Raw genomic sequence first — 13,102 nt, forward strand, 5'->3', positions numbered from 1 at the left:
GAATGGGAGAGAGAAAGAGAAAGAGAGAGAGAGAGAGAGAGAGAGAACGCGTCAGCGCACGCAAGACAAGGGGAGGGGATGGGGTGAAAGAACAGATAGATGGGCGCTTCTCCTGTGTGCCCTGACAGGGAATCAAACCCAGGACTTCCACATGCCAAGCTGACACTCTGCCCTTAAGCCAACCTGTCAGGGCCTCCATTTTATAATTGTACCATATTTGACTTAACCAGAGCTCTAGTAAGGGCATTTAGGTTTTTCTGTTTTGCTATTACGAAAGATAAGGTAGCAAATATCACTGTATCAGATCATTTTGTACATGCGTGAATTTACTTATAGGACTGATTCCAAAGAGTAAAATTGCTGGGACAAAAGGTGCATATCTTCTGAATTTTGATTGACATTGCCAATTTGCCCCTCCATGAGGTTTTAGAGTTTATATTTTTATCAGTGTATCTAAGTAGCTATTTTTCCACACCTATATCAATAGTAAATAATCAAACTTTTTTATCTTTCCCAGTCTGATTAGTGAACAGCAATCTCTCACTGTAGTTATTTTTATTTTTATTTTTAAATTGAGGTATATTTGACATATAACATACTAGTTTCAGGTGTACAATATAATGATTCAGTATTTCTGTGCACTGCAAAATGATTATCACAGTAAGTCTAGTTAACATTAGTCTCCTTATAGAGTTAACAAAAAATACTTTTCTTGTGATGAGGCTTTTTAAGATCTGATCTCTTAGCCTGACCAGGTGGTGGCGAAGTGGATAGACCATAGGACTGGGATGCAGAGGACCCAGGTTCGAGACCCTGAGGTTGCCAGCTTGAGCACGGGCTCACCTGGTTTGAGCAAAGCTCACCAGCTTGGACCTAGGCTCTCTGGCTCGAGCAAGGAATTACTCGGTCTGCTGAAGGCCCGCAGTCAAGGCACATATGAGAAAGCAATCAATGAATAACTAAGGTGTCGCAACGAAAAACTAATGATTGATGCTTCTCATCTCCCTCTGTTTCTGTTTGTCCCTGTCTATCCCCCCCCTCTTGCTGTCCCTGTAAAAAAAAAAAAAAAAAAAAGATCTGATCTCTTTGCATCTTTCAAATAAGCAATACAGTATTATTAACTATGGTCACCATGCTGTACATTACATCCCATACCTCATTGCAATATTAATTTGTATTTCTCTTATAAGATTGGCCATCTTTTCACATATTTAAAAGACATTTATATTCCTTTTCTATGACCCATTTATAATCATGTCTATTTTTTTATTGGGTTGTAGGTGTTCTTATTGACTTAAGGCATTTTTTTGGTATAAAGAGGGAATTAACCCATGTGGTATTTTCCTTTGGGGCAGAATTTGTCTTTTGCCTTTCATGTCTTTTGTCATGTAGAATTTGTAATTTTTTTTTATTGCTAAATTTATTTTTCTGTAGTTTTGCATTATAACTAGAGAGGCTTTCTCAACTCCAAAGTTTTACTTTTTAAAACCTTTATATATTTTGGATGTTCTGGGTTTTTTTTCATTGGTCTGTCAAACGCTAATACAATGCTGCTGCTGTTATTATATATTATCATAGCTCTCTGTTTTATTTTACTTTTTATTTTTACTATTTTTGTTTGCTTGTTTCTAAAATTATCTTATATTATGCCTCCCCCCCATTCTGTTTATACAGTTTAGGATTACATTATACATATAAAATTGGGGGGGGGTGACAATCTTTAGAATGTTGAGCTTTTCTTTCTTTTTTTTTTAAATTTATTTATTCATTTTTAGAGGGAGAGGAGAGAGAGAGAAGGGGGGAGGAGCAGGAAGCATCAACTCCCATATGTGCCTTGACCAGGCAAGCCCGGGGTTTTGAACCAGTGACCTCAGCATTCCAGGTCGATGCTTTATCCACTGCACCACCACAGGTCAGGCTAGAATGTTGAGCTTTTCAAAAAGTTGTATCCCTTTTAATTTGTTCAAGTCTTACATCTATTTGAATTTTTAAATTTTATATAAATTCATTTTTTTTATAAATTCATTTTTAATATATTTTTTAAGAAAGCCAGAGGGAAAGACAGGCAGGGAAAGAGATGAGAAGCATCAACTCATACTTGTGTTACTTCAGTTGTTCATTGATTGCTTCTCATACGTGCCTTGACCAGGGGCTCCAGCTGAGCCAGCAACCCCTTGCTCAAGCCAGCAACCTATCATATCACCTCGATGATCTTATGCTCAAGCCGGTAACCCTGCACTCAAGCTGGTAGCCTGCTCTCAAGCCAGATAAACCCATGCTCAACTCTGCGACTTTGTGGTTTTGAACTTGGGACCTCAGCATCCCAGGTCCATACTCTATCCACTGTGCCACCACTGGTCAGGCGGGCTTAAATTTTTTAATATACTTCAAATACCAGTAAATGCCAATGTGCATAAGGAAAGAAACAATGGGAAAAGCCCATTTTGTGCTTACACTGAGCTGGTGTGTGTATACATAGAATGCCTTGGAAATCTAAAACGATTTTTAAATTACAGTTGACATTCAAGGTTAGATAAGTTTCAGGTGTACAGCATGGTGGTTAGACATTTATATAACTTTAGAAGTGAGTCCCTTCATAAGCCTTGTACCCCCCCCACACACACACACACTATGCCTTGGAAATTCATATTGGTTATTGGTGAAACCAAGGAAAACATAGAATGAAGAGCAGTTTCAAGGACAACTGAAATGATTATGAGGAATGGCTTTCATTTGAGGATAGCTGAGAACCAGCTTTTTCATATTTGAGGGCTGAAGACTCTTATAAGGAAGGAGAGGGCTTAAAGAGAATATGATCACATGTTGTAAAATTATGAATGGTATGGAGAGGTGACTGCAATCTTAAGTATTCTATAACAGAGTGCCCTGGCTGGATAGCTCATTGGGCTGCAGTGGTGGTCAACCTGGTCCCTGCCGCCCACTAGTGGATGTTCCAGCTTTCATGGTGGGTGGTAGTGGAGCAACCAAAGTATAAATAAAAAGATTTAACTAAAGTAAGTTGTTTTATAAAGATTTATTCTGCTAAACTTAGCGAAAATTCAACATAAAGTACTTGATAAATAATTATTATTATATGCTTTAACTTGCTGTAACTCTGCTTTGTAAATTTTATAAAGTTAAGTTACTTCCCTACTTTATAAATCACCATTATTACTGTGGAACCAGTAGGTGGTTAGAAAATTTTACTAACAGAGATACAAAAGTGGGCGGTAGGTATAAAAAGATTGACTACCCCTGGGCTAGAGCATCGTTCCAAATCACAGAGGTAGCTGGTTGGGTCCTCAGACAGAGCACATACAGGAACAGATAATGTTCCTGTCTTTGTCTGTCTCTTTCCCGCTTCCTTTCTCTCTAAAAATCAATAAAGTAAACATTAAAGAAAAGTTCATAACAAAGTAACTCTGAAATATACAAAATAGATTTAAGACAAAAGCAAGTACCGAAATAAATGTCAACTGATATTTAAGTTTTTACTCCATAAAGCAACCCATATTCAGAAAGGTTTAAGAAAAGTTGAGGAAAATAAGTGATAAAAATGTGGATATTTGAGGGCTCATCTCCAACCTTTGCAAGGGTTAGTGTGGAAGCTGCCATGCCCTTCCACAGACTGTCTTCTCTGCCATAGGGAACACCAGGCTGAGACTCTTACACCCAAGAGTTTCTTGTTTTTACTATGAAATTTATTTTCTCCTTCCTTCACTCTCCTAGCTTTTTTGGAAGTGATACCTTTCTAACATTGTTTAGAAATAAGGACTTTGTTTTACTTTGAGTTTTCTTTGGTTCACATCTTCAAAACTGAAGTGTATTTCTTATTTTCTTTTGTATGTAGCTCATTCTACACTGCTGTGATCTTCCCATTCAGTTACTGCATTATTTCATAGAGTAGACCTGGCTTCTACTTTATATAGACTTCTTTCCTTCACCTTTCCCCAATAAAGGATAGAGATTTTTAGCAAATCAGATACCAGATTCTGTGTTGTTTTAATAGAAGTGCACTTTCATTTGAAACTTATTAGTGATTACAGTTATAGAACAATAATGAAGAAAAATGAGAATTTAGTTAGACCTATTTATTTCTAAATAAGTACTTTAATGATTCAGAAAAAGAAGAAATTTAGTAATCTGAAGTCACAAAGCACGTTCATTTGGAATCTCATGAGTCTATTGTCAACTTGTAAGAGACTAACAATTTTCAAAAAAATACTAAAATGAGCCTGACCTGTGGTGGCGCAGTGGATAAAGTGTTGGCCTGGAAATGCTGAGGTCACCGGTTCGAAACCCTGGGCTTGCCTGGTCAAGGCACATATGGGAGTTGATGCTTCCAGCTCCTCCCCCCCTTCTGTCTCTCCTCTGTCTCTCCCTTTCCTCTCTAAAAATGAATAAAAATAAAAAAAATTTAAAAAAATATTTAAAAAAAAATACTAAAATGACACTTGTCCTTATATCATCATATACACTTTTATGTTTGTTTTGAGAGGGACTAAGATCTGAATATCAGAATGAGACATGAGCATTTTTCTGTGAAGCCTGAGTTTTATTGAAGCTAATTTCCATGGCGTGCGTTGTGTGCATCTGCTACTTGTTTAGCATTCATCAGAGATCCCTGCTTAGAGTACAAAAATGTGCACATATAGAGGGCAATATATTCTTACTACTATGATTGCAATAGATCGCTATTTTAAAAAATTATTTTTAAAAAGATTGTTTTCTCTTACAGCTATGTCTGGTGAGAACAGAGAAAATACACTGTTTTATTCTGAAGTTCCCAAAACCATCAACAAAGCCGCAGTCTTAATGCTCTCTTGGAAGCCTCTTTTGGATCTTTTTCAGGTAGGATTAGACATTGTCACTCCTGTGATTTGGTGTATGTTTTAGCATTTTATTTAGAGGTAGAAATTCAGTTTGGCGTTTTATAGTTGAAGTACATGTGAATCAGAAAACATACTTTGATTACTTGACTCTTGCAATTTATTGAATCTTGTTTTATGGCCCACAATATGGTTCTTCTTGATAAATATTCTGTGTTCACTTGAAAAGAACATGTATTCTGCTGTTGGGTCTATAAATGATCATTTCATCAAATTGATTTACTGTAGTATTTAAGTCTTCTATGTCCTTACTGATTTTCTATTTGTTCTACCAGTTATTGAAAGAGAATGTTGAAATCTCCAACCATAATTGTAGATTTGACTACAGTGTGTCCGTAAAGTCATGATGTACTTTTGACCGTCACAGGAAAGCAACAAAAGATGATAGAAATATGAAATCTGCACCAAATAAAAGGAAAACCCTCCCAGTTTCTGTAGGATGATGTGGCAGCATGTGCTCATGCGCAGATGATGACATAACACCGTGTATACAGCGGAGCAGCCCACGGCTATGCCAGTCGAGATGTGGATTGTACAGAGGAAAGTTCAGTGTGTTCTGTGGCTCGCTAAATTCGAATCCGTGACCAAAGTGCAACGTGAATATCGGCACATTTATAACGAAGCGCCACCACATAGGAATAACATTACTCGGTGGGATAAGCAGTTGAGGAAACCGGCAGTTTGGTGGAGAAACGTCGTTCTGGTAGGCCATCAATCAGTGACGAGTCTGTAGAGGCTATACGGGATAGCTACCTAAGGAGCCCTAAAAAATCTGTGCGCGAGCCCACATCAAACTGCACTGGATAGGTATGAAACTGGAAAGAGCTTTCCTTTTATTTGGTGCAGACTTCACATTTCTATCATCTTTTGTTGCTTTCCTGTGACCGGTCAAAAGTGCACCATGACTTTACGGACACACTGTATTTCTCTTTGTAGTTCTATTAGTTTCTGCTCTATTTATTTCAATCTATGTTATTAGGTGCATGAGTGGTTAGGATTGTTACGTCCTCCTGATAAATTATTGTTATGAAATGACCTTTTTTGTTTCTAGCAATGTTCTTTACTATGAAATTTACTTTACTATTAATACAGCCACTTCAGCTTTCTTTTGATTACAGTTACCATGGAATATGCTTTTCCATTTTTAAATTTTTTTAAAACTGACTATTGAGATTAATGCACATACCATGCAATTCACACAAAATACACAGTTCAGTGGTTTTTAGTGTATTCACAGAGATGTGCAGTTATCATCACAATCTAATTTTAGAACATTTAGTCATCACCAAAAGAAACCCTTGTCCCTCCCCATGTCCCCACCCTCCATAACCCCAGGCCTAAAACCACCAATCTTCTATGAGTCATGATAGATTTGCCTATACAATATGTGGGCCTTTGTACCTGGTTTCTTTTACTTAGCACAGTATTTCCTGGATTTGTTTACATTGTAGCAAATAACAATACTTCATTTATTTTTATGGCTGAATAATATTTTATTGTATGGCTATACGATAGTACTCCCCTTAGCAGTGGGGGATACAGTCCAAGATCCCCAGTGGATACCTGAAACCAGGTAGTACTGAGTCCCAAGTATACCGTGTTTTTTCCTGTACATATGATACAGTTTATGTATACATACAGTAAAGTTTAGTTTACAAATTGCGTACAGTAAGAGATTAACAATAGCCTATAATAAAACAATTATAACAATATATTTGTAGTAAAACTTATATGAGGTCTCTCTCTCTCAAAATATCTTATTGTACCTTTTTACTTAATGGAAGCACTTTATGACTTCTCTTTGGCATATCTTAATTGCCAGTATCACTACTTTTGTGTTGTGGGGCCATTATTAAGTTAAGGTAAAGGTTACTTGAATACAAGTACTGCAATACTGAGGCGTCAGTCTGATAACTGAGATGGTTCCTAATTGACTAATGGGGTTGTAGCATAAACAGCGTGGATACGCTGGACAAGGGATTATTCACATTCCAGTCAGGACAGAATAGGTAGGTGCAAGATTTCATCATGCTACTCAGAATAGCACACAGTTTAAAACTTATGAGTGGTTTATTTCTGGAATTTTCCATTTAATATTTTCAGACCACGGTTGACTGCAGATAACTGAAACTGAAAAGCAAACGGGAAACAATGTACTACATTTACATTGATCCATTTGTGAATATTTGCATTGTTTCAGCTTTGGGGCTTTTATAAATAATGCTGTTTTAACATTCATGTACAAGATTTTTTTTTTTTTTTACAGAGACAGAGAGTCAGAGGGATAGACAGGGACAGACAGACAGGAATGGAGACAGATGAGAAGCATCAATCATTAGTTTTTCGTTGCGCGTTGCGACTTCTTAGTTGTTCATTGATTGCTTTATCATATGTGCCTTGACCACGGGCCTTCAGCAGACTGAGTAACCCCTTGCTGGAGCCAGCGACCCTGGGTCCAAGCTGGTGAGCTTTGCTCAAACCAGATGAGCCCACACTCAAGCTGGCGACCTCAGGGTCTCGAACCTGGGTCCTTCCACATCCCAGTCCAATGCTCTATCCACTGCACCACTGCCTGGTCAGGCTCGTGTACAAGATTTTGTGTAGGTTTGTTTGTTTGTTTGTTTGTTTTTTGCTGCATTTCTCTGAAGCTGGAAACAGGGAGAGACAGTCAGACAGACTCCCGCATGTGCCCAACCGGGATCCACCCGGCACGCCCACCAGGGGGCGATGCTCTGCCTATCCTGGGCGTCGCCATGTTGCGACCAGAGCCACTCTAGCGCCCGGGCGCTGGGGTGGCTCCTTGGCCTCTGCCCCAGGCGCTAGTGTGGCTCTGGTCGCGGCAGAGCGACTCCCCGGAGGGGCAGAGCATTGCCCCCTGGTGGGCAGAGCGTCGCCCCTGGTGGGCGTGCCGGGTGGATCCCGGTCGGGCGCATGCGAGAGTCTGTCTGACTGTCTCTCCCCGTTTCCAGCTTCAGAAAAATATTAAAAAAAACAACAAACAAAACAACAACAACTATAAACCTACTTTTGCCCTACCCTGTATTTACATTTTTATGCATCCATCACCTCCACCCATCCACAGAACTCTTTTCATCTTGCAAAACTATAACTCTGTACCCATTACACATTAACTTCTCATTACCGCTCAGTCCAGCCCCTGACAACCACCATTCTGCCTTCTGTTTCTACTCTAGGTACGTCTTATAAGTGGAATCATACAATGTTTATCCTTCTGTGCCCTGGCCAGATAGCTCTGTTGGTTGGGGCATTGTCCTCATACCACAAAGGTTGTAGATTTGATACCTAGTTGGGGCACATACAGGAACAGTCTGATGTTTCTGTCTTTCCTTCTCTCTTTCTTACTCTCTCCCTAAAATCAAGAAATAAATTTTAAAAATATATTTATCTTTTTGTGACTGGCTCATTTTACTCAGAGTAATGTCCTTAAGGTTTATCCATGTTGTAGCATGTGTCAGAATATTTTTTAAGGCTGAGTAATATTCCATTGAATGCATACCATATTTTGTTTATTAATAGACTTTGGCCGCTTCTACCTTTTGGCTATTGTTAATTTTGCTGCTGTGAATGTGGGTATACAAATATCATTTTGTGTCCTTGGTTTCAATTATGTTAAGTATATACCCAGAGATAGAATTGCTGGATCATATAATTCTATTTTCTGTTTTTGAGAACAGCTGTACTATTATCTTAGCAGCTTCACCATTTTACATTCCTACTAGTGGTGCACAGGAATTTCAATTTCTCGACATCCTTGCCAAAGCTGATTATTGTCTGGCTTAAAAAAAAAATTTATCCTGACCAGGCGGTTGCACAGTGGATGGAACGTTGGACTGGGGATACAGAGGACCCAGGTTCAAAATGCCAAGGTCGCCAGCTTGAGCATGGGCTCATCCAGCTTGAGCTCGAGCTCACCTGCTTCATTGTGGGGTCGCTGGCTTAAGAGTAGGATCATAGACATGACCCTGTAGTCGCTGGCTTGAGCCCAGGGGTCGCTGGCTTGAGCGAAGGGTCACTAGCTCTGCTGTAGCTCCCTAGTCAAGGCACATATGAGAACAATCAATGAAAAACTTAGGTGCCTCAACATAGAATTGATGCTTCTCCTCTTTCTCCCTTCCTGTCTGTCTGTCCCTGTCTGTCCCTCTCTCTGACTCTGTCTCTGTCAAAAAAAAAATTGTTGATTGTAGAGAGAGAGAAGAAAGGAAAGAGAGAAGAAATCCCATCAATTTGTTGTTCCACTTATTTATGCATTCATTAGTTGGTTCTTGTATGTGCCCTGATCGGGATCAAACCCACAGCCTCAGCATGTTTGGCTGACTCTCTAACCAACTGAGCTAACCACCTGGCTAGGGCTCTTTTTAATAGTAGCCATTCTAATGAATAAGCGATGGTAAGTCATTGTGGTTTTGATTTGCATTGCCCTACTGATTAGTAATATTAAACATCTTTTCATGTGCTTATTGGCCATTTGTATATCTTTATTTCAGAAATGTCTATTCAAATCCTTTGCCCTGTTTCTTAATTAGGTTGTTTGGGGGTTTTTCTTGTTTACTTTCTTGATAATGTCCTGTTTGAAATAGGGGCCACCAAGAGAACATGTGCAAGTCCTAAAGGTGTTTAAAAATATGATCTTTGCAGGTATAATTAACCCTATGAGTAGTGAGTTTTTTTCATGCTTGCTAACCCCTGGGAGTGTGTTTTTTTTTTTCAAAAAATGGAATTAGTTCCAGTTACAGTTTTATTAACTTAAAAACATGTTTATTTGATAACTAATTTATGGAAACAAGAAGAACATACATTTACCTTTTTTTAATGTTGCCTTACACATTTTTAAAATAAAAATTTTTGTTATCTCATGCAATTCTTCAGCTCAAAGTTTAAAGACGTACACGTACGATCATACTCTGGATGGTCAGGAGGCATGAGGAAGTATGTGAATGGTCATACTACTCAGGTTTAAAGATCTCAAAATGAAATAATCCTAGATTTAAGGTGGGCTCTAAATGCAGTGATTGGAGAAAGAAGAGGGAAATTTGAAACAGACATGGAAGTCAAAGGCCATGTGAAGGCGTAGACAGAGACTAGAATTAAGTTGCCACCAATTTAAGCCAAGGAACCCTTGAACCACCAAAAGCTGGAAGAGGCAAGGAAGTATTCTCCTCTAGAGCCTTTGGAGGAAGCCTCGCCCTGCTGACTCCCTGACTTTGGGCTTCCGTCTTCCAGAACTGTGAGAGAATAAATTTCGGTTGTTTTTAGCTACCAAGTTTGGTAATTTATAATAGTAGCCTTAGGAAAGTAGTGCATGGCATTTGACATGCAAAAGTTTGTGTTTGGGGGGGGGTGACATTTATTCTAAGGAAAATATATAGCAAAACAAATTTGGAAGGTGGTGGATGTGGAAGATACGGAAAGACTTAATCACCAAAGAAGCTGCCCAAACATGGCCTTCTGCTGTGGAGGAGAGTGAGTTGTTCTTTACTGTCCTTTCCTGATTCAAAGAAACGATCCTATCAGGGCTGGGCCCAGGGAACCCCATCTTCTAATCTCTTCTCTTCCTGAGAGTTGGGGAAAGGTTAGTTCATAGGCTCTTAAAATATAAAAGATAGTATTGAAAAGGGAAAGATGTTATAGTCTTTTGTTCCAACTTTGCCCCCAGCCCTACTCTCAGTATTTATTGATGCTAAAGAGACAAAGCCCATGGAATTGGGGCAACGTTGGCAGCAGTCAGTACACTGAGCAATTAGGCTACCTTGATGTGGAAATGAGCAGCATCATACTTTGTATAGAACCTGGGTAGGTGGTACAGTACAGAGTACAATCAGAGAGAGGCTGAGGAGTTTGTGAGAAGTAGAGTGGAGCCCATAGTCCATCTGTTCCCAGTGTGTCAGTAGCTAAGCCTTGTCAGGGGTCTCAAAGGGTGTACTTTTCATAGTATGTACATAGCCAAGTTATTGATGGTGTTGGTCAGAGTCCAGACAGTAGGAATGCTGCAGAAGAGGATGCTGAGGAGAACCACATGATGGTAGTCCTACCAAGATGATGCAGGCCAGCCAATGCCTTGGTTATTATTCATTGCTTGAGGGTTGGGGTTTACTTCACCTGTACACTCCCACATTCATCCTGCCAGCTTCAGAAGCCTAGCAGTTTTGAATTTTGATGAAGTTCAGTCAGTTTTTTTTCTTTGATTGCTTTTGTTTTTGTGTTATATATAAGAAACTGTTGCTTAATACAAGTTTAGCAGATTTTCGTTTGTGGAATTTTACATGAGTTTTCTGGTTTTAGCCCTTATATTTAGGTCTTTGATCTATTTTGAGTTAATTTCTGTATATGGTATGAAATAGGAGTTCAAATTAATTCATTTATGTGTGGAATCCAGTTGTTCCAGTACCTTTGGTTGAAAGCTGTTTTTCCCCAATAGTTATTTTAGTACTCTGTTGAAGGTCTGTTGACCATCAGTATATGGATTTATTTCTGGACTCGCAATTCTATTCCAGTGTCCTGTAAATCTATCTGGATTGAAATTGGAAAGTGTGAGTCTTACAACATTGGTTTGGTTTTTTTTCAAGATTGTTTTGAAATTCTGTATGAACATTATTAGGATCAGCTTATTTATATCTGGAAAAAAAGGCATTTGGAACTTTGATAGGCATTCTGTTGATTAATTTTTGGGGTGTAATTCCATCCATATTCTTAAGTCTTCCAATTCATAAACTTGGGATGTCTTTATATTTATTCAGATCTTTGTTTCAACAATATTTTACAGTGTTCTGTATACAAGTCTTACACCTCTCTGGTTAAATATATTTCTAAGTATTTTGTTGTTGTTTTTTTGATATTTTATCTTTTTCTTTTTTTTTTCTTTTTAGATGAGAAGCATCAATCATTAGTTTTTCGTTGCGTGTTGCAACACCTTAGTTGTTCTTTGATTGCTTTCTCATATGTTCCTTGACCACGGGCCTTCAGCAGACAGAGTAACCCCTTGCTTGAGCCAGCGACCTTGGGCTCAAGCTGGTGAGCTTTTTGCTCAACCAGATGAGCCTGCGCTCAAGCTGGCGACCTCAGGATCTCGAACCACTGTGCCACCACCTGGTCAGGCTTTTATGATATTTTAAATGGAGTTATTATTTTGAGAGAGAGAGGAAGAGATTGAGATGAGAAGCATCAACTCGTAGTTGCATCATTTTAGTTGTTCACTGATTCCTTCTCATATGTGCCTTGATGGGGGCTAGGGGGGTGGGGGACAAGCCAATGACCCCTTACTCAAGCCAGCGATATCTTGGGCTTCAAGCCAGCAACCTTTGAGCTCAAGCCAGTAACCTTGGGAACATGTTGATCCTGTGCTCAAGCTGGTGACCCTGTGTTAAGCCAGCAACCTTGGGGTTTTGAATTTGTGACCTCAGCCTCCCAGGTCCACGCTCTATCCACTGTGCCACCACCAGTCAGGCTTAAATGGAGTTATTTTCTTCATTTCATTTTTAGAGTGTTCATTGCTGATGTATAGAAATATAACTGATATTTGTATATCTCAAATTTGTATCCTAAAACTTTGCTGAACTGATTAATTAGCTCTATTATAGTTTTGTGGGGTTTTTGTAGATTTTTTTTAAGCTTTTTTTTTTTTTTTGTATTTTTTCTGAAGCTGGAAACAGGGAGAGACAGTCAGACAGACTCCCGCATGCGCCTGACCGGGATCCACCCGGCACGCCCACCAGGGGCGACGCTCTGCCCACCAGGGGGCGATTCTTTGCCGTGACCAGAGCCACTCCAGCGCCTGGGGCAGACGCCAAGGAGCCATCCCCAGCGCCTGGGCCATCCTTGCTCCAATGGAGCCCTGGCTGCGGGAGGGGAAGAGAGAGACAGAAAGGAAGGATGGGGGTGGGGGGTGGGGGGAGTGGAGAAGCAAATGGGCGCCTCTCCTATGTGCCCTGGCTGGGAATCGAACCCGGGTCCCCCGCATGCCAGGCCGATGCTCCACCGCTGAGCCAACCGGCCAGGGCCATTAACACTTAGATAGATAGAAAGAAAAATAACCTTTCAAGGGGAGAAACATCATGTTAGGTTTTACATCAGTGATGTGACCAAACCTGACCTAGAGTTTTATAAGAGTATTATTAGTAGATAGAATGAATTGGTACTAAGGACAGCTGGTATTGGGAACTTATTTTGTGCCAATCATTGTGTTAAACACTTTACAT

General features: G+C 39.6%; 1 protein-coding gene and 1 pseudogene across 5 annotated transcripts in view; one reads left to right on the forward strand and one right to left on the reverse strand.

The window, feature by feature from the left end:
* Positions 1–13,102, forward strand: part of DPP8 (dipeptidyl peptidase 8) — a 73,220-nt gene that overhangs the window by 7,837 nt on the left and 52,281 nt on the right. For all 5 annotated transcript variants that reach the window (XR_010731096.1, XM_066273492.1, XM_066273490.1 and 2 more), the window contains exon 4: positions 4,739–4,851. Coding sequence is in view for 4 of the 5 variants with exons in the window: in XM_066273492.1 (XP_066129589.1) it covers positions 4,739–4,851 (113 nt within the window). In the remaining variant the exon portion in view is untranslated. The remainder of the gene's footprint in view (positions 1–4,738; positions 4,852–13,102) is intronic.
* On the reverse strand, positions 10,572–11,360 carry LOC136333877 (ORM1-like protein 2 pseudogene; annotated as a pseudogene).

Source organism: Saccopteryx bilineata, chromosome 4 (genome assembly GCF_036850765.1).
Source record: "Saccopteryx bilineata isolate mSacBil1 chromosome 4, mSacBil1_pri_phased_curated, whole genome shotgun sequence".
In the NCBI taxonomy this organism is placed as follows: Eukaryota; Metazoa; Chordata; class Mammalia; order Chiroptera; family Emballonuridae; genus Saccopteryx; species Saccopteryx bilineata.